The following is a 22,129-nucleotide window of genomic DNA, read 5'->3' as shown; positions in this document are numbered from 1 at the left end:
TATAAAATTAAAATCCAATTTATTTAAAAAGCAGAACTACATAAACTTTTAATTTATTTATTCATTTATGTATAGCTGACACTCAATGTACATTTGTTTCAGGTGTACAACTTAGCGAATTGACAACTCTATGTATCATGAAATGCTCACCACAAATGTAGCTAGCATGTGTCACCATATAATGCTATTATAATACCATCGACTATATTTCCTCTGCTGTACCTTTCGTCTCTGTGACTTACTCGTTTTAGAACTAGAAGCATATATCTCTTACTCCCCTTTGCCCATTCTGCCCATCCCCCACCTCCTCTCCCCTCCCCTCCGGCAACCACCAATTTGTATGTATGGATTTGTTTCTGTTTGCTTATTTGTTTTGTTTTTTTTTTTTTTAGATTCCACATATAGGTGAAATCATATGATATTTGTTTTTCTCTGATTTATTTCACACAGGATAATATTCCCTAGGTCCGTTCCCATTGTGAAAAATGGGCAAGATCTTATTCTTTTCTATGGCTGAGTCACATTCCACTGTGTATGTGTACATTATATAACTATATATGCTTTTCATATATTTTATTTTATATATTGTTTATACATAGTAAATACACATCTTTATCCATTCATCTATCAATGGACACTTAGGTTGTTGCTATATCGAGGTTATTGTTAATAATGCTGCAATAAGCAAAGCCGTGCATGTATCTTTGTGAATTAGTGCTTTTGTTTTCTCGAGGTTATGTTAGTAAGTTTTATATCCTAGTACAGTTTTGTTTTGACGTTCTTAAGGAATCAGCAAATATGTGATATTCTTTCATCCTCAAAAAATTAGATTTTTCACTAAAGTGAAATTTTTTGAAAAATTTCCTTACATTAATGCTTTTAAACATTACTTAATGTATTAAGGAAACATTTTAATGATCAAGAGCTAAGAGATGGCATAATTTCCAAAGAATTCCTTTACAGTATTATAAATACAAGATAAAATTTTAACATGGACCATCTAGGAAGAGTAAAATGGCACAACTTTTTGGGAGGATAATTTTAGCAATATTCATCAAAATTTAAAACATACCTAAATTGCTTTGGTCCAGCAATTTCACTGCCAGAAAATTATCTTCAAGAGTACACAATGTTTTCTAAAGCACTACTTATGATGACAAAAACTGAAAACAATCTAAATGCCTGTCAACAGGGGATTTCCAAATTATGGTATATTCATAAAATGATTCACTACGTATTAGAATACACACACATATCAGGAATGATATACAAGAAATAATGCATAATGCTCATATTTGCTAAGCAATACTGAGAGTTGAAAGTCTTACTTTTTAATTTTATAAATATAAAACTGAACTGTTTGGATTTTGAAATTAAATCGGTTTAAAAACCTGCACATTATTTAAAGGAATCAGACACATATTTGACATAAATTAAATCATTATTTTGGCTCCAAAAAAAAATCTCAGAGATAGTTAAGTCAAAGGCTACCCGATGCTTTCTTTTGTGGAGCATATATTTAAAATGTGGTCAAATACAGGCTCACATGCAGCAATATCCAGATTTCTTTTCTGGGACAGAGGTAATTTATAAAGCATTTTTGGCGAATTCAAAATGGTTCAGGGATGCCTGGGTGGCTCAACAGTTGAGCGTCTACCTTCGGCTCAGGGCGTGATCCCGGAGTGCCAGGATCGAGTTCCACATCAGGCTCCCTGCATGGAGCCTGCTTCTCCCTCTGCCTATGTCTCTGCTTTTCTCTGTCTCTCATGAATAAATAAAATCTTTAAAACAAAGCAAAACAAAATGGTTCAAAGACCTAACTGTAAGAAAAAGCTAAAACTAAAAACTCTTAGAAGAAAACAAGAAATCTAAGAAGACCTTAAGATTAGGCAATGGTTTCCTAAATATGACATCAAATATAAAAATAATAAAAACACAACAGGGGCGCCTGGGTGGCTCAGTTGGTTAAGCAGACCTGCTTTTGGCTCAGGTCACAATCCCAGAATCCCAGGATGGAGCCCCATGTAGGGCCCTCTGCTCAGCAGAGGGTGTGTGTGTGGGGGGGTGTCTCCCTCTCCCTCTGACCTTCCCCCTACTCATGCTCTCTCTCAATAAAATCTTTTTTTTTTTTAAAAGAAAAGCAATAAATCAAACTTTATCAAAATTGAAAGTGTTTCAAAGGACATCATTAAGAAAGTAGAATGAAAAGACTACCCACAGAATGGGAGATATTTTCAAATCATACATCTAATAAAAACTTTTATCTAGAAAATAAACACTTTATTAAAGCATTTCTACGATAGTAAAAAGACAATCCAGTTTCAAAATGGAGTAAATGATCATTTAAATAGACAAATTCCCAAAGAAGATCTACAAATGGCCAATAGTACATGAAAAGATGCTTAACCATCTTTAGCCTTCAGGAAATGCATAGCTACATGATGAGATACGACTGGACACCCAACAGGATGGCTATAATAAAAAAGAGCTCCCACACCAGCAGTCTCACAACTAGGTATATCCTCAAGGGAAAAACATGTTTGCATGAAATCTTGTATATGAATTTCGTAGCAGCATTATTCATAATAGCCAAAAAGTAGGAACGAGACAATGTTCATCAGCTGATAACTGCTAAATAAAATCCATACATTGAGTATTTGGCAATAAAAAGGACTGAAGTACTGAGAAATGTTACAACATGGATGGAACCTTAGAGACACTGTGCTGAATGAAAACAGTCACAAAAGGCCAAGTATCGCATGACTCCACTTCTATGAAATGTCTAGAAGAGGCTAAGTTGTAGACAGAGAACAAAGATCAGTGGTTGCTGACGGCTGGGGGAACTGGAAGGAAATGAGGGCTAATTGCTAACGGATGCAGAGTTTCTTTCTGGGGTGATGAAAATGCTGTAAAATGGACTGTGGTGGTGGTTGCACAAGTGTGAATACACTACAAACCCCAAAGAGTCGTACACTTCACAGGGGTAAGTTACAGATATGCAAAGTAGCTCTAATAAGGCTGTAACCGAAAAAAAGGACTTTTAAGACTAGTTCTGAATATCAAAGGGAAAAAAGAGAATTCAAACATGGCACATAACCTTACCTTGGACACTTCCTCCTTCCCGTTATTTTCTTTAATGAATACCTTTTCTAACTCAGGACTTATTCCTTCTACATTGCAGGGAACACGCGAAACAGATGATTTTGGCACGGATATATTTGACAGCGGCATAGGGACTGATCTTGATCCAGGAGCCTACAAAACGTAAGATAAGATGGTGTCAGATTCTCTGTGGTCAAAAAAACCCCCAAACATACAACAGCAACAACAACAAAAAACACAGAAGAAATCAAAGAGCACAGTAAACCTGAAAATGGAAACTCAAATGAATGGAGTTATTTCAACACTTCAAATACAATTTATAAATTCAGATTCACATACAGAAATTTAGGTTCTCATGTAAGAAGGTAAAAACTCTATAGAGTCCAAATAATCCTTTATGTCAAAGTGTAAAGGTATTTAATGGCATAACATATACACTTTTTCAGTAGGGCGGCAGACGGAATCTTCTACACTGTTTAATTCTCTCTCCCTTTGCTGTTTTTTTTTCAGTAAAAAGTCGAAATCAAGTCAGTTAACTGTATCATGTGGCTTTACTGGACAGCTCCATGCCCATATTTAAAAGATTTGTTTCCTTCACTGTTACAATTATCTTCTAGTATTTTTACTTCCATTTTGTCAACCATTTCATAATGGCAACAATGTATCAAGTTCAATAACACTCACTTAACAGCTTTAAGGTTGTTTACAAAAGTCCTCTGGAGGAAGTTCTCAAGAATTAACCACCTCTCACAGCAGTCACAGAGGGTACCAGAAAGCCTAAGGCAAGACTTTTTTTTTCCCTAATTCCAGTAGAGTTAACATACAGTGTTACAATAGTATCAGGTGTACAGTATGGTGATTCACCACTTCTCTACATTTCTCAGTGCTCATCAAGGCAGGTGTACTCTTCATCCGCGTCACCTGTTTCACTTATCTGCCCACCTCCCCTCTGGTGACCATCAGTTTGTTCTCTATGGTTAAGAGTAAGACAAATGTTTTGATGCTCAAGGAACTTAGACCACAGAAAGGAAATAAGAAAAATCAAGATGAACAAGTAAAAATAAAAACAATATATGATCACCATCTTATTTTGATTGATTAAAGTTGTTATATAGGATTCATAATCAGGTGGGCTAATTATTAACACATGAATACTATTTCCTGCTGTGCTTCTGCCCTCCGTGAACTGCTGCCTGCTAAGATCCTTTGTTATTGATGCACGAGATGTCTTCATACTAACTTAACTTTGTCATGCATGTGCTGTTTACTTTAGTAGCAGATATCTTTCTTTCAGTACTTTTATGGTCTTTCATATTTAAATATTTAACCTAACATGATTTACTTTTGTGTATGGTGTGAGGTAGTGTTTCTTTTTTGTTTGTTTTTGTTTTTGGTTTTGTTTTTTACCTACGAGAGTAATCAAACTGCCAACACTTATGATTCTATATTTGATTTTCTTATGGAGTTCTATATTAGATTTGATTCTGATTTCATTTCTTTCTTAACAGATAATCCCTACACAAAGCTTGACTTTAATTGCTGATATTTTATAGTACATGTTGCTATCTTATAGGAAAAGCCTTTTCAAGTTTTCTTTTTTATTAATTTGCATTAGTTTTCCATATGACCCTTGAGAACAACTTTTCAAGTAACAAAACAATTCCTCTTAAAATTCCGTTGGAACTCAACCTGCACATTAATTTTGGGGAAACTGCTATTCAAAAAATACTGAGTCTTCCCTTCCTATACATGAATGTGTTGAGATTTCCCATTTAGGTCTCGATTTTCTAGTTCATATTCTCAATAAAGTCTTATAATTAGCATATTTCTTTTAAGTCTAATTTGAAGCATTTAGTATTTTTCTTATATATACTAACATGTTATTAAGAATTGTAACATAACAAGAAAAATTAATTTGGCATCTGTCCTAGTTCCTGACACATATTTCCTAAAATTCTTGTCATTTCTTCAATGACAGGTACGCTAGGAGCATCTTTTGTACCAATATTTTGTTTCTGACCCTGGAATGGGACCCAGAGCCCCTAAATCCCTCGAAATGTCCTGAGTGATAGAAGGAAAGAGTCCTCTATTCTAATGAGGTGACTCTTGATGGGCTCCTTGATAGCTTCAGGATGGGAGCTAGTCAACAGAAAGATCAAGCTATGATTATAGGTTGGGATTCCCAGCCACACACATCATCCTCTGGAGAGGGCAGAGGGGCTGGTGAGTTAATAGTAGATCATGCCAATGTGATAAATAAAGCCTTCACAAAAATCTCTAAACATGGGTTCAGAGAACTTCCAGGCTGGTGAAAATGTATCTACGTGCCAAAAGGATGGCAGCACCCCAACTTCATGGGAGCAGAAGACCCTGCACTTGCGACCTTTCTAGACCTTGCCCTATGTACCTCTTTATCTGTCATCTGTACCCTTTATTATATCCTTATAACAAAGCAGTAAACATAAGTGATTCCCTGAGTTCTGAAACCATTATAGCAAATTATTGAGCCTGAAGTGGTTGTTGGGAATTCCAGATGGTCAGAAGTACAGATGACAATCTGAGACTTGAAACTGGCATCCTGCGGGGGGGGGGGGGGGGGGGGGGGGGGAGGCGCAGTCTTGTGCGGCTAAGCCCTTAACTGTGGGGTCCGTGCCAATTTCTAGTAGTTAGTGTTGTAACTGAATTCTAAGATGCTCAGTTGGTGTCGGGAGAGTTGGTTGGTATGGGAAAACTTCCCACACATTCAGTGCTAGAAGTATTCTACATAGAGGGTTCAGTGGTTTACCTTCATTCGTATGAGAGAAAACAACCGATTTCTATGTTTACATTTTATCTAATCATCTCACGAAGTTCTCAGTTCCTTTGTTATAAAAAATTATAGGGGCAGCCCAGGTGGCTCAGCGGTTTAGCGCCGCCTTCAGCCCAGGGCCAGATCCTGGAGACCTGGGATCAAGTCCCACATTGGGCTCCCTGCATGGAGCCTACTTCTCCCTCTGCCTGTGTCTCTGCCTCTCTCTCTCCCTCTCTGTCTGTCATGAATAAATAAATAAAATCTTAAAAAAATTATAATCATAAACATAATTAAACACTGTACCATAATGAACTCTCAGGTGCACATCATTCAGCTTCAAAAATTACCAACGTCTGCCAATTTTGCTTCATCTAAATATCCATTTTTCTTCTGTTCTTATTTTAAAGCACATTCTATACTTCATACATCACCTACAAATACTGCAATCTGTATGGCAGAAAATTATTTTTACACCTAACTACAATCCCAAAAATTCAATATAAATTAGAAACATCTGCTTAAGTCTTTTTTGTTAGGTCAGAGGTCTTCCATAGATGCCCTGGGTTCTGACAAAAAAGGTGCTTGAAATCAATAGTTATAAGAATAATACATTGTTTCTACCAGATTAAGAAGAAAAGATAACGCCTCGTCTCTATAATTTTGCCTTTTCAAGAATTTAATGTAACAAAACATACACTATGTAGCCTTTTGCTTCTGACTTCTTTCACTTAGCATGTTTTTGAGATTCAACCATGTTCTTCTAAGTATCAGTAGTTCCTTCCTCTTTACTGCTGAAGAGTATTGCATGGATGTTATGAATTATTGTTTTATCCATTCACCAACTGATAGATATTTGAAATAATGCCTCCATGAACACTGATGTAGAAGTGTTAGTATGGACATGTTTTTATTTCTCTTGGCTAGATATCAAAGAGTGGAACTTGGGGGTTCCATGTTCAGTGTACATTTATTAACTTCTTAAGAAAATGCCAAACTGTTTTCCAAAGTGGTGGTACCATTTTGTGTTCCCATTAACAACATATGTCTGTTCTAGTTGAGCCACATCCTCACCAACACTTGGTATTGGTTATCCTATCAGTTTTAATGGTTTAGTTCATTCACTCTGATTTTCTAAATATATAATCACATCATATGCAGATACTGTTTCCTTCTCTTACTGCTCTGTCTAGAGCCTCTAAACTATTAGCAAGTAATATCAATAATTATGTGCATCTATGACTTGATTTTTAACAGAAATGCTTTCACTATTTTATTGTTAAGATCTCCCTACATTTGCAGTTAGTCACATTAGGAAGTGTCCTATTTTTACCCAGTATGTTTTTATCGCATAGGAAAACTGAGTTTTTATCAAGTGTTATTCTACTTTGACTTTTGTTATTCTACTTTGCTGAATCATCCTTCTGTTTCTGAAATACCCTGACTAGATTTGTTTTGATTCACTAATTGGGTTTCTTTTTCTATACTACTGTATTTGGTTTGCTAAAATTTATATCAATATTTTAAGTGAATTTGGCCTAGAACAGCATTTCCCAAACTTATTCCACAGGAAATATGTGTTCCTGGGGGAGGGAAGAGGGAAGGGACCCCCAACAGAACTTTAATCCACAATTTCTTATGTAAAATAGGGGTAAGTATATATAAAGAGATATAAATGGGTTAAGGTACTATTAGGAAGACTAAATGAGATCATGCCCATAGTTGCTTAATACATGAACGAGCTAGGATTTTAGTAGCAATCATCCTTAAGACGACTACACTCTGTTATGTCTATTATTAAAAGAAAATGACATACATAGAGGAGGAGAAAACTTCTTGCAACAAATTTAACAAGTAGTAGTAATTTAGTAGAGCTAGGGATTTATATTATTAATTTTTAATCCTAAAATAATGGATTCCTCCTTTATAATGAACTCTTTAAAAGGAATTATTCAAATGTGGACAAGAAGTTAGCCTACCTGAGTGTGATTGATTGTTATATGGTTGCCATGAAGAGGTGACTGACGATCTTTCTCCTTACTGTGCCGACTACTCTGTTTACTACGTTGTAGTTGCTGCCTCAGTTTGGCAATCTGCTTTGGGGAGAGGGGAGGAGAAATAAGATGAGAACAAAAGTGAATACCAGCTTTTAAGTACTTCTTATTTTATTTTTTTGGATACTAATAAATAATTTTTCCCTCAAAGGTTTCAAAAGAGAATATTTCACTACATGATTTATTCTTCCAAGTTTCTAGGATTAAAACTATTGGAAATAAGAGGTACAGACTTCCAGTTATACAATAAATAAGTCATAGGGATGTAGAGTACTACACAGGGAATACAGTCAATAATATTGTAATAACTATTTTTGGTGACAGAAGGTAACTACACTTGTTCTGGTAATCATTTCATTATGTATATAAATGTTGAATCACTATGTTGTCCAACTGAAACTAATATATCAACTATACTTCAATAAAAAAATAGGCTACAAATGCTTCACTTGTACAATTTAAATAGTGTTTTGGTAAACATGTAGACTAACCTTAACCACATTATTTCAGATTTGTACACCCAGAATATCTTCTCCCTTAAACACTTTTTATAAGGCAAAAAACTAGTATTTCACATATCAACTGATTAAAGTCAAAGCCAATATATTAATACAGAGAAGACACTAGTTTCTAAGTTCCCATCTTACACAAACAAAATGCACCTGGATTATCAATTACTAAACATTTCAAAATTGTAAATCTTTTGGTCATGGGGAAAATCAAAGTATTTAGTATTAGCAACTTACTTGTACTGAATATCTTAGTACATATTACTCTTTCATCACTAAACTTTTATTTTACTTTCTAGCTCTATTGAGATATAATTTTGACATAGTGTCACAGGAGTTGATTTGATATCTTTATATATTGCGAATGATGCCACTACAGCATTTAGTTAATACCTGTACCCCACCACATAATTATTTTTTTGTAGTGATAACAGTTGAGATTTACCCTCTTAGCAGCTTCTAAATATACAATACAGTATTATGTATTATTAAGTATAATCAAAATGCAATACATTAGATCCCTAGAAGTTACTCATCTTATAACTGGTAGTGTGTGTCTTTTGACCAACTCCAATTTCCTCCACCCTCCAACCCCTGGTAACCACCAGCACGCTATTGTTTTTATGATTTCAACCTTTTTAGAACCCACATACAAGTACTATCATACAATATTTGTCTTTTTTAAAAAAATATTTGTCTTTCTCTGCCTCACTTATTTCACTTAGCCTAATGCCTTCAAGACTGATCCTTGTTGTTACAAATGTCAGGATATCCTTCTTCCTCATGGCTGAATAACATTACAGTGGAGATATATACACATACACATATACTACATCTTCTTTATCCAGTCATTTGTTGATGGACACTGGCTTATAACTTTTAAAAACAAATATAACTTAGAGTGTATTCTCCTAAGTGGAATGGTAAGACTCCCAGGTTTAAGAGAAAAGTCATTATTGCAATATGGCTTGAAATTCATTAAACTACTGTGTATTTGCCAAAAGAATACAACAACACTAATTCAAAGGTATACATGCACCCCTATGTTTATAGTAGCATTATTTACAATAGCAAAACTATGGAAGTAGCCCAAGTGTCTGTGTATAGATTAATGGATAAAGAAGATGTGGTATATATACATACTGAAATATTATTCAGCCATAAAAGAGAATGAAATCTTGCCATCTGCAACAAAATAGATGGAGCCAGAGAATATAATACTGAGCTACATAAGTCAGTCCGAGAAAGACAAATACCGTATGATCTCTCTCATATATGGAATTTAAGAAACAAAAGAAACAAGCAAAGAAGAGAATGAGAGACAGACAGACAGACAAATCAAGAAACAGACTCTTAAATATAAAGAACAAACTGATCGTTACCAGAGGCGAGGTGGTTGGGGGATAAGGAAAACGGGAGATGGGAATTAAACAGTATAGTTATCATGATGAAAGAAATAATAATTAAAAAAAAACAACAAGATCACATATGCAGTCAAATGCATGTGCCTGGCATGTGATAAGGGTGTACTGAATTTTTGCCCATTTCTGGTTTGGAGCAATGGCCCCCACACAAAGTCCGTTGGAATCATCTGTGAAACTAAAAACGAAACAAATCCCCCCCCACCACCACCAAACAAAACAAAAAATCCCTTGAACTCACAAAGTCCTGACAAACACAGATCTCTGTGTCTCTCCCAGACTGATTTTTGTGATTCTGTATAGTCTCTATGCATCAGCATTTAGAAGCCCTTGGTCCAGAGTGCAGTTACAAAAATGCAACCCCCAGAGCCATCTCCAACTGCGCAGAGCCCACAATGCCAATATTAGCAGATAAGAGGATTCTATCCTAGCACTGTGAGCCATCTTCCTGAGAACTTATTGTGGCAGAATAAACTTCCTCAAAATTAAATATAAGTTCAAAAACTGAAACATAAGTATTGCCAGGGGGTAAATTTCAAACAATCAATTTATATTAAACACCTACCTTGCTGGAATTCAAAGAAACTAATATATTTTAGATGATGTATAATCTGCTTCAAATATACCAGACCAGGAATAAAACATGCCTGAGCATCTTATAAGGGAATAATTAGCAACTTGGAGGAAATTATTTAATATTGGCATTATTTTCTTTGTAGAAAAGATGACATCAATCAACTAACAGCTATTTCTTGAACACCTATAATGAGCTCAGTTTTACCTTACCTACTTGGGCAAAGTGTAAACACAAAGTCAAGTCTGTAGAATATATTGATTTCCTCAAGGACATAAAGGAAAAATACAGTGTACTTTAATATTAGCTAAATACTTACCTCGGATAACCATGGCAATAAAGAGCAAAACAGACAGTTGCTACTAAAGCCTATAAATGCTCAAGAGGAAAAGTATATAGGTTGCTAGAAAACCTCATTTTACCAATGGCAAACAGAAGACAAACAACGTGAAAGGAAATAAAGCATCTTTATGACGGAATGCTTTATGTCCTTTCTTTTATATTAAGATCCTTAGATTCCTTCAGTTGTTGGTTGTGTTTGTTGTTGTTTAGGTTCCTTCAGCTTTATAAAGCTCTTTGTAGCTTATGGATCTCTCATGCAATGTTGTTGCAAAGATACACAAGTAAGATTATCCATGTTAATGTTTGTGTTCCCTGTTCTCTGTTGAAATAACACAATTTTCTTCTAGAGAACATTAATTTTCATGAGAAAAGGAATCAAAATTAGTAGGTAATCATAAATCAGGACATATTATTCTCTATGATAAAAAGTAAATAGGATTTCAAATTGTACAAGTCATTTAATTAGGACAGAGGTATAAAATTAAGTGCTTTCTGAATATTAATGATGTTTCAGTGTTGTTTCAAAACTGGCAAGTGCTTGTACAGAAGAGCCTATAATGCCTAGAGATTAATCAAGGCAATTTGTACTTTTTCTTTCTAAAATAATCTTCAGAAATAAACAACAATAATCTGAAAATTGATCAATCCTAATCACCCTATTTTTTTTTAAAGGCCTTCAGAGAGCAAAATAAGCCAGAAAAGTTTTTGTTCTTAACTGTCTTAACAAATCTCTGAAAACAAACAGCATCCACCATGGTACACATATGCCTTATTTTGTCTGGATTACCCAGTTAAACTGTGCAACCTTACACTTTTCACAGAATACTACCCATCTCTGAAATATTACATAGCTACATTCTTGTTTTCAATGTAGTAGAGATTAGGGTAAAAGGGAACCATCTTCCTAAACGTATTTACTCAGATTACAAATTCTAGTTAAGAACTATGTAAAATGAAAGCCAAATACCGGAAGTCCTCCTTTGCTTCAGAACAAGGTGGTTCCTGTGCTGTTTACAACCACATTTGGAAGACAGACAGACCTACCTAACAACTCCAAACTCTCTCAAATTCCATAGTTTTGTCATGTTCAAGAGCCCACAGCCATCTGAAGCCAGTATAGAGCTGACCTGAGAACCAGGGGGAAGTAGACACAAAGTCGTCTCTGGGAGGAAGGGGCAGAAGGAAACTGTAATCCCCCAACTCCGCACACATCCATCCACCCACCCCACCTCATCCACAGCTCTGAAGCTCAGCCCAAAACAGCCTCTGCAGGCCCACATCCCATCACACTGCACAGGAGCTCCTGGTCCTCACTTCCGTGGACCTACCCACCCCGGGTCACTCTGATGAAATGCCCACACAACCTTCATTTACATTAAGTTCTACTGACTGGACTTCTTAAACTAAACTGTAGATTCATCCAACTTTGTGTTTCTAAATATTAATTAGCTACTCTGTGGCCTTGGAAAAAAATTAGGAATGGACCTTGAGGGTATTATGGTAAGTAAAATAAATCAGCAAAGAAAAATACTGTTTGATCTCATTTATATGTGGAATATTAAAAAAAGATTCATAGAAACAAAGAGCAGATTGGTGGTTGCCCAAGATGGGATAGGGGACAGGAAATGGGCAACAGTGGTCAAAGAGTACAAACTTCCAGTTACAAGATGAGTAAATTCTGGAATGTAATGTATAGCATGGTAACTACAGTCAACAATACCGCAATTTGGAAGTTGCCAGGGGAATAGAGCTTAAAAATTCTCAATACACAGATAAAAACTGTAATTATGCAAGGTGATGAATGTGTTAACTAAGCTTATGGTGATAATCATTTGCAATATATCCATGTATCAAATCAGTATGCCGTATATAATTTAAACCTACACAATGTTATATGTCAATTATAGCTCACTAAAGCTGAAAGAAAAAAAAGAGGGAAGGAGAGAGGAACCTCTTTAAACATGAAAGGAGTTTCAAGCACATGAGCTCCAAAGTTTAAAAAAGCCAGGGAATAAGTGTCCCTGGGTCGCAAAGAAGAAATAATAAGGGTAGAGAGAAGAATTAGCATAAATACAAAGAAATGACTAAAACATTTGTGACACTAGATGAAGAAAACTCAGACCCCTCTTAAAATCTGAGAACTAGGAATACATTTCATTGTAAATTTTTGGAAACCTAGTTAACATCACCCCTATTCATTTGCTATTTCTGTCCTATTAGTTTCCCCCACTATTGTTAAATTTAAAAACAAAATAAAACAAGACAGCCTCAAAAGACGGGTTTGAGTACCTTTGCCTCTGATAGTGAAAGGAAAAGAAAGATTTCTCACAATGAATTCTACTTCAGAGTAGGCTGGGGAAATGAGAAATCTTAACTTAAAAGGACTAAGAGGTAGCAGTAGGAAAGGAAGCAGTGTCCTGGGGCTTTGGGAAAAGAAGAAAAAAAAAATGAGAAGCCACTTGCTTTTACGTAAATCATCTCATTTTAAAATAAAAGTATATGAAATAGGTACTATTATTATCCCCATTTTATACATGAGGAAAACTGAGGTAGAAAGTTAAAAAGATTGCTAAAAGTCACACAGTTAAGTGGTGAAACAAATATTTGAACTTAGGAAGTAGAATTCCAGAGTCTGCTCTCCTAACCATTATTCTCTATTGCCTAAAGAAATAAGTTAATAACTTACAGGGAGACAACAAAATCTTAGAAAAATGTGACAACAGCTAACCTAACAACAACAAAAGAAACCTGCGGCAACTACAAAAGATACTAACCCAGCAATTTTTTCTGAAAATATAGTTTGAGAAGTCATGAATTTCAAGCTGTCATTCCCTTTTATATGAAACAAAGGAATATGTGACAAACTTTAGTGTTTATAAAGATCAAATGTCTCAAAACAAAGGTTCTGCAATCTAAAAACAAATTTTATGTATTACATCCCTTGTCAGTGTTCAAAGGAATTTAAAATGCAATAGTACCTAATGTAACACTAAAAATAAAAATTTAGAACTTCTTACAATCTTTCCATAAATACAAATAATTAGTTATTTTCTGTTGTTTCAAAGTGCCAATAGGCAGACCCTAATGGACTAATTCCTATTCATTCAGCCCAATGAAATGAACACAGGCATATGCATGCACAAACATATATAATAAGGAACACAGATACAAGCAAAGAATGTATACATGGATAGGTCACCTGCATGAACCTCAACCCTTGCATGCCCATAGACAAGATATGCCTCGCCCACCATGTGCAGACTTACACAAACCCGCTAACCCAGGAACAGACAAAGATACTCCCACATACAAATTCATCCCCAGATACAGCTAGCTTTGGGACCTTACATGTAAGGTTTAATACGGAATTATACTTAGAGCCACCAATAAGGAATATTTGTCAACAGAGGCATGTTAATAACAATACCAGACTAACAATTAAAAAACATTTGGTTCACAAACTCGCCTGATCCCATAAGTTTATTGTATTTACTTTACAGGTGAGGACACATTCTCAAAAATAAAGTACCTTTCCCAATGTAATGTAACACAGCTAATAAGTGGCAGATTCAGTCCTCTAGCTTTTAATTTATAACCTCTTCCTATTACCTACCAACACTGTGGGGAGTAATTCTATGTTAATGTTCAACTGCAAGTAATTACCAGTCCCTATGTATTAGCTCATAATCTACAGCCACTTTCCAAAGTAATTTCCTTTCTTAATGTTGAAGAATTGCAAGATGAACAAAAATTTGATGAAGCCGTTAACATACTAACCTACTCATCAGTGTCTACTGTTTTGACAAGCAGTTTGTATGACCTTTAAAATTCTTCTTATTGAAAAAAAAAAATTCTTCTTATTGGAGACAATTTTAAATAATGAAAAGATATCTTTCTAATTCAATTTAATATGGACTTAGACTCTATTGGATAAATATTTATATTTTTTTAAAAGTTTATCACATAATTCTTTTGAGTTCAAAGGGATAATCAAAATTCTTCAGACTCTTGTCTTTTAGGTCCAGAGAAAACATTACTGCAATTATTTCTCCCTGGTATACTATGTTAGAAAATTTTTAATATAAAAAATTAACAAAATGTTGGGGCAGAAAGTATATAAGGAAACTATTTTGCTTACTTAAAAAAGGAAGACCACATCCATAATATCTATTTATATTTTTTGATTATATGTGAGAAACATCCCTAATCATTTCACTTACCACTCCAGATGGTTCCATCTAAGAAAAGCTATCCTACTAATCAAAGAAAAGCTTATTGGTGAGATAAGGAAACAACCCATGCTTTTTTCGTACTTCCACTGAAGGTCTTAAGAATGGCAAATCCACCTTTTTCAATTTTTTATCAAAACCAGAAATAGTAAAACAGAAAAAAAAATATATGTGTGTATATATATATCAAAACAACAATACAACAATATTATTTATGCTCTTTCTTATAATGCACCCTCTGGGATAAAGAGCAGGTTTGCTAACTGCTTACTATAAAAATGGTCGATTCCCCAAAGTTCTGTATTCCTCTCCTATAATGTGATCTACTTTATGTGCATGAATCCATTTGGGTTCTCCCCATCACCCCATGGGATTTGGTTCAGGAGAAATAAGGCAAACTTGATAATCTTGATATTTGCTGTGCTGGGAATAACAAAGTCCACTGTCTCTAATCCAGGCATTTCATGCCTTCTGCCAGCATCCACGAACAGTAAAAGGCTAATTTATTACACTGTAAGTAGGAAAAAATAAAATCCCAGACCTGAGAGGGAATACTTCCTCCTTTGCCTCAAATGAAGAGAAAGGAATTTTTATGAAGCAACTTGGAAAGATCGATTTATGTTCCCTACAGATAAGAGGACAGGACAGACTAGTATCTGAGTTCCACTCTAGATACTTGAATGTCGAGCAAGGATGATAGAGATTTACTGTTGCATTAGAATCAGCCTAACTCCTGGACATTCACCAGAAACCACCCCCACCCCCCAAGAAAAGGATGAAAATTTACCAGGATCCACTTAGGAAATCTGAGTGCAAGAGCTGTGCAGAATTTTCTTTGGTTCTACATAAGGGGGCTATTTAGAAGGGAGAACGGACTTAGCACCTGAGAAACTGATTGTTATTTCTATGATTCTAGAGGCTAAGGACAGAGTAAGGGACTCACAAACCCAGAAAGACAGAACAGTAGGTAAGAGATGTATAACAACAAGGGATCTCCAGAGACCCCATGACATTACTCTACAAAAGAAAGTCAGTTTTAAAAATCTGTCAAGCCCAGGGAATGTAAAGGCATCTTACAATAGTGTCAGTCAAGGAGGTGCATTTCTCTTCCCCATAACCTCCTCCTCTTTCCCCTAAGCTCTAACTCCAGAGGAGTCAGAAATAGCAGCTAAGGAGCGAGGAAGGTGGTAAGAAACAGAAGGAAACTCCCAGATCACTTCACCAAGGAAGTCACCCCACCACTGGAAGCCCTAGCTAGGACAAGGGGAGGAGCTAGAACCTGTAAAAGCAGCTGGAATTTGAGTACTGTAAGAAATTAGCATGCTCACTCAAAGGGAACACAAGAGTGTAAGAGTGATAGGATCCTAGTCTGGCACCATAGGCAGGAGGTGAACTTTATAAATTGTGTTTTATAAGCAGGGAACCACATTTCTAACAAATAGAAAAGTACATTTGCACATTCATTGGCTTAGCTGTGTTGACAACCCTCCAGTGAACATAACTCAAAAGAGGAAAAGTAATTTTTTCATAAAGGAAAATGCCTCACTTGGATTCATTTCCTTAACCTGAATACAACCCACAAACTTCACTGTACACTGGTATCAATTGTAATATCTGATAAATTTACTGATAATCTGCCATTTCTGCTGTAGCGAACCTGCTTTTCTGTCTTAATTGCAAGAAAGTGTATGTGTGTTCCCTTGATCTACAATTCTATTATACTATACCTAAAGGTGGAAATCTTTTTTCTCCTAATTTATCCTCCTTGAAACTGGTGGACTTTTTAAATTGCTCTCCAAATATAGCAAACTTTCAACCTTTAAAAAAATTTTTTCTCTTCCTGATGATTACAGAATATCCTTACCACCTGGAACTCCTAACTCGGTCTATTTTCCACATTGCTTCTCTTTCATGTTTTCAAATTATCTTTTTGTCTTATATTCTAGAAGATTTGCTCTTCCACACTGGCAATTCTCAGTTAAGATTTTGATTCACTAATTCTCTCTTCTGTTATGTGAATTTAATCTACCAAAGAGGTTTTTTTTATTTTTTATTTCATCAATTTTTGTCGTTTACAAGATTTGTAAACTGGTGCTTTATCATTCTGCTCGTTCTTGTTTATTCCTTTCCTTATTGCCAGTTACCATTTCACTTGAAATTCTTAAACATTCTTATTTTTAAGTGCTTTTCTGAGATTGTGTTCTTATTTCTATTTCCTTGGATGTAAATGATCTAACTTAATGTATCTGCGGTCTCTTATGATAACAGATTTCCTTACATGTCCTAAAATACTTCCTTACAGACACACCTTACGTGGAAGTTTTATCCTTCGTGAGCTCTTTCCTGCCATGTTGTTTCATGGTTGCTCAGACTATCCCTCTGGAGTTGCATAGCTCCAGAGAAGGTCTGAAATTAGAAAGGCTGGGGGCTTTGGTTCCACATGGCTAGAGCTCTATTCCAGATGCCACATCTACACACAACATATGGTTACTATTCCCATTTTTGCACAGCTGCCTCTTTGGCCCACAGGAAAACGCCAACAGTGTCAAGTAGAGTTATTTCAGGTCTAGTTTTATGGCCTAGAAACATGGTCCCAGTTCCCTGCTTTATGCAGACACCCCAGTTCCAAACTCTTACCATTTTTAAGACATGTTTGGCATTCTTAAAATGTCAAGCAATCTACACTCTCTTAAATTTGGCTTACAAACCCACTTTTTAAGCCTCAGCCCACATGACCCAGATTTCTGTGAGCCAGACAGAATCATATCCACTCATTACTAAGGGCTTCCTCTCTACTCATGGTCTGCAAGGGTTTTCTTGGTCTCAAATGTAACTACATTATAGTTGCCTATTTCTTTAAAAAATTTTCACATCAAAAAAAAAATTTTCACATCACATTCTCATAAACTTGGAGCAAAGTGGAGGCAGATTATACAGGTGCTTTTACTCAAAAGTTATCTTTTAAATAAATTTTTTAGCAGTATTCAACTTTTAAAAATACGACTTTCAATAATAATTTTGGCTTTTCATAATTTTCTCAAATTCCAATTCTGTCATCTATTATAACTATTCCTTTTTTAACTTTTTGTCTTTATTAATGTATTTTTATCATTTGGTAGCCTCTTTATATATCATAAAGCATTTGGTATCTTCATGATATACCATGGAAAATCCACCAGTCTTTTACATCTATTCCTTTTTTATCTTTACTGAAGTATAATTTATATTCCCTTAACACTTCATTCATTGTAAGGGTAAAAATTCAGGAAGTTTTAATCACTCTGTAGAGTTGCACAATACTAATCACAATGCAGTTTTATACCTTTTCCATCACCCTCCCCACCCTGCCCGCAATCTGCCTTGAGTCTGTATTTGTAGCCAATCACCACTCCTCCAGCCCCACTCCCAGCCACACACAATCACAAGTGGACTTTCTCCTTCTTCCATAAATTTGACTTTTCTGGCATTTCAAAATTAAATGCAACCATATAATATGCAGTCTTAGCCATCTCACTTCTTTTCCTTAGCAGAGATTGGCAAGCCATAATCTGCAGGCCAAATCTAGCCTGTCATGTGTTTTTGTAAATAAAATTTATTGGGCATAACGAAGTCCATTCCATATTGTCTATGGCTGCTTTCAAACTACAACAGCAGAGCTGAAGAGTTGCAACAAAGATTATATGGCCACAAACCCTAAAATATTTACTATCTAGCCTTTCACAGAAAAAGTTTGCTGATTCTGGACTTCGTAAAACATCTTTGAGGTTCGTTTGCATCATAGCATATGTCAACATTCAGTGCACTGCTCCTTTTTCACTGCTGAATAGTATGTCACCACATTTTGTCTCTCCATTTACCAATCCATGCATATGTGGACATTTTCCAGGTTTATTTTTTTTAAGATTTTATTTATTTATTCATGAGAGACACAGAGAGAGGCAGAGACATAGGCAGAGGGAGAAGCAGGCTCCATGCAGGGAGCCTGATGTGGGACTCGATCCTGGAACTCCGGGATCACACCCTGAGACAAAGGCAGATGCTCAACCGCTGAGCCACCCAGGTGTCCCACAGTTTTTAGTTATTCATAATAACTAAATTCATAAAACTAATTCAGCTATAAACATTTTGTGACATGTCTCAATCTAGACAGGTGTTCTCATTTTTCTTATAGAGATTGCTAGGCACTGAATTGCTGGGCTGTATGCTGTTTCTGATTGAGTTTAAAAGAAACCAAACTATTTTCCAAAGTGGCTGTACCATTTTATGTTCCCAAGAACATTTGAGGGCTCCAGATTCTCTTTATCCTTGCCAATACTTGGCACTGTCGTCTTTTAAATTATAGTCATTGTATTGGGCGTGTAGGTGTAGTATATGGTTTAAATTTGCATTTGCCTAGTGACTAATCATGTTGAACAATTTTTCATGTGGTCATTTGCCATCCATGCGTATATCTTTGGTGAAAAACTTCTATTAAATTGCCTTTTCCATTTTTAAGTTGGGTTGTCTTTCTGCTAATTGATCTTTAAGAGTTCTTTATATATTCTGGATATAGGATTTCCTAATATTTCTTCCAGTCTGAAACCTGTCTCTTCATTCCCTTAATGGCGTCTTTTGAAGCATAAATGTTTAACCTAATGAATTTATTATTATTATTTTTTATGATTTTATTTTTGGTGTTGTATCTAAAATGGCTTCCCAATTAATTCAAGATCTTCTACAAGTTTAATAGTTTTAAGCCTACATTTAGGACTATGATTCATTTTGAGTTAGTTTTTCTCTATGTGACAGCCAAGGACTTGTTTTTTTTTCCCCCCTTACATATGAATATAATTATTCCAGCACCAATTGCTGGAAACATTGTCCTTTCCAATTCAATTGTGTTCGTACCTTTGTGAAAAATCAACCACCATAAATATAAAGGTTTATTTCGGGATTCACAATTTTGATTCACTTCCTTATGTGTGTTTCTTTTGCTAACTTCATTAATGTAAATCTATAAGAAGTACTGTAACTGTATAATATAAATATTCCAAATATCTTGTTTTCAAAAATGTTTTGGGGGCACCTGGGTGCTCAGTTAGTTGAGTGTCTGGCTCTTGATTTCGGCTCCAGTTGTGATCTCGGGTTTGTGAGATCAAGCCCCACGCTTGGGCTCTGTACTCAGCAGGGAGCCCGCTCCTCTCCCCCTCCCCCTCCCCACTCTCTCTCTTTAAAACAAATACATAAATCCTTAAAATATATATACTCTGGCTACTCTAGGTCCTTTGCATTTCCACATAAACTTTAGGATTAGCCTGTCAATTTCTACCAAAAACAAAATAAATGAAATTATAATAGGGATTATAATGGATCAATTTGGGGAGAATTACCATCTTAATATGGAATCTTCTAATCCATGAACAAAGTAAATCTCTCATTTATTTAAATCTTTAATTTTGTCCAGCAATGTTTTGCTGTTTTTAGTGCACAAATCTTGGATTGCTTTTGCTAAATTTATTCCTAAATATTTTCATCTTTTTGATACAACTGTAATAAATTGTTTTATTTTTTGGACTGTTCCCATCTAGTATCTAGAAGTATAACTGATTTCTGTATGCTAATCTTGTATCCTGCAATCTTGTTGAGCATGTTTACTAGTTCTAGTACTGTGTATTTGCATATTTCCTATCAGTTTCTAAATATAGTTTCTACATGTTATCTGTGAATAAAAGCAGCTTTACCATTTCCTTTGCAATATGGATGTCTTTATTTTTCTTGCCTGACTGTACTGACTAGAATCTACTATGCAATACCAAAAAGAGGTGGTGACAAGGTGACAGTGGAGGACATTGCCTTGTTCTTGATCTTAAGGGAGAAAACATTCTGGCTTTCACAACTGAAATGAATGACTATGAATATGATGGGGCATCTGGCTGGCTCAGTCAGTAGAGCATGCAACTCTTAATATCAGCGTTATGAGTTCAAGCCCCATTTTGATTATGGAGGCTACATTAAAAAAAATGAATCGGATGTGATCTGTAGGGTTTTTTTCATAAATGCCCCTTATTAGGCAGAAAAAGTTCTTTTTTTTACTTCCTGGTTAAAAGATTTTAATCACAAATGGGTGTTGAGAGTCTGGCAAATGCTTTCTCTGACTCTACGAGATGATTATATGGTTTTGGTCTTCATTCTATTAGTGTATTACACATTAACTGAATTTTGGATCTTAAATCATCTTTGGACTTCTGGAATAAATTCCACTTGCTCATGGTATAAAATCCTTTTTATATGTGGCTAGATTTGGTTTGCTAATTTTTTATGAAGGATTTTTGCTTCTTTGGTCAAGAGAGATTGATCTGCCATTTTATTTTCTTGAGATGTCTTTGGCCTGGCTTTGGAGTCAATTACGTTGGCCTTGACAAAGCAAATTGGGCAGTTTTCCCTTCTCTTCTATTTTCTGAAACAGTCTGTGAAGAATGAACATTAGTTCTTCGAATATTTGATAGAACTCACCGAATGTGATCCTGGGATTTTTATTGTGGAAAGGTTTTTAATTCCTCATTCCATTTATTTGCTTATTAGAAGTCTATTTATATTTTCTATTTGTTCTTAAATCAATTTTCGCAATTGGTCTTTCTAATAGCTTGTGTCTTTCTATGAATTCATCCATTTTATCTTAGTTTCTACAGTGATGACATAAAAATGATCATAATATTCCTTTATAATACATTCAAGTTCTGTGAGGTCGGTAGTAATTTCACGCCTTTCACTGCTGATCTGGCTAATCTGTGTCTTCTTTTTTTGGTCAGTCTAGCTAAATGTTTGTCTACTTTGTTGATCTGTTCAAAGAACCAACTTCTAGTTTCACTGCTTTTTCTCTAACATTTTTCTGTTCTTTTGGCTTCTGCTATGTTCTTTATTAATTCCTTCCTCTGCTTGTTCTTGGTCTGGTTTGCTCTTCTTTTTCTAGGTTCTTAAGCTAGAAGTTTAGGAGTGATTTAAGAATTTTCTCCTTTTCTTAGATATGCATATATAAATTTTCCATGAAGCACTACCTTATCTGCACACACAAATTCTAAGTTGTCTTTTTGTTTTCATTGATTAAATATTTTAAAATTTCCTTTGTCTTTT

The 22,129-nt window shown here is 35.3% G+C and overlaps 1 protein-coding gene across 2 annotated transcripts in view; it reads right to left on the bottom strand.

The window, feature by feature from the left end:
* GLCCI1 (glucocorticoid induced 1) overlaps positions 1 to 22,129 on the bottom strand; it is a 100,318-nt gene that overhangs the window by 20,204 nt on the left and 57,985 nt on the right. Inside the window, exons 4-5 of one of the 2 annotated variants that reach the window (XM_038556906.1) lie at positions 7,870 to 7,986; positions 3,103 to 3,255 (exon numbers count right to left, since the gene is read on the bottom strand). In XM_038556906.1, coding sequence (XP_038412834.1) covers positions 3,103 to 3,255; positions 7,870 to 7,986 — 270 coding nt within the window. The remainder of the gene's footprint in view (positions 1 to 3,102; positions 3,256 to 7,869; positions 7,987 to 22,129) is intronic. The other variant, XM_038556907.1, reaches the window with a different exon arrangement.

The sequence above is a fragment of the Canis lupus genome, chromosome 14 (genome assembly GCF_011100685.1).
Source record: "Canis lupus familiaris isolate Mischka breed German Shepherd chromosome 14, alternate assembly UU_Cfam_GSD_1.0, whole genome shotgun sequence".
Lineage (NCBI taxonomy): Eukaryota > Metazoa > Chordata > Mammalia > Carnivora > Canidae > Canis > Canis lupus.
This window is presented reverse-complemented; position numbering and strand designations above follow the sequence as displayed.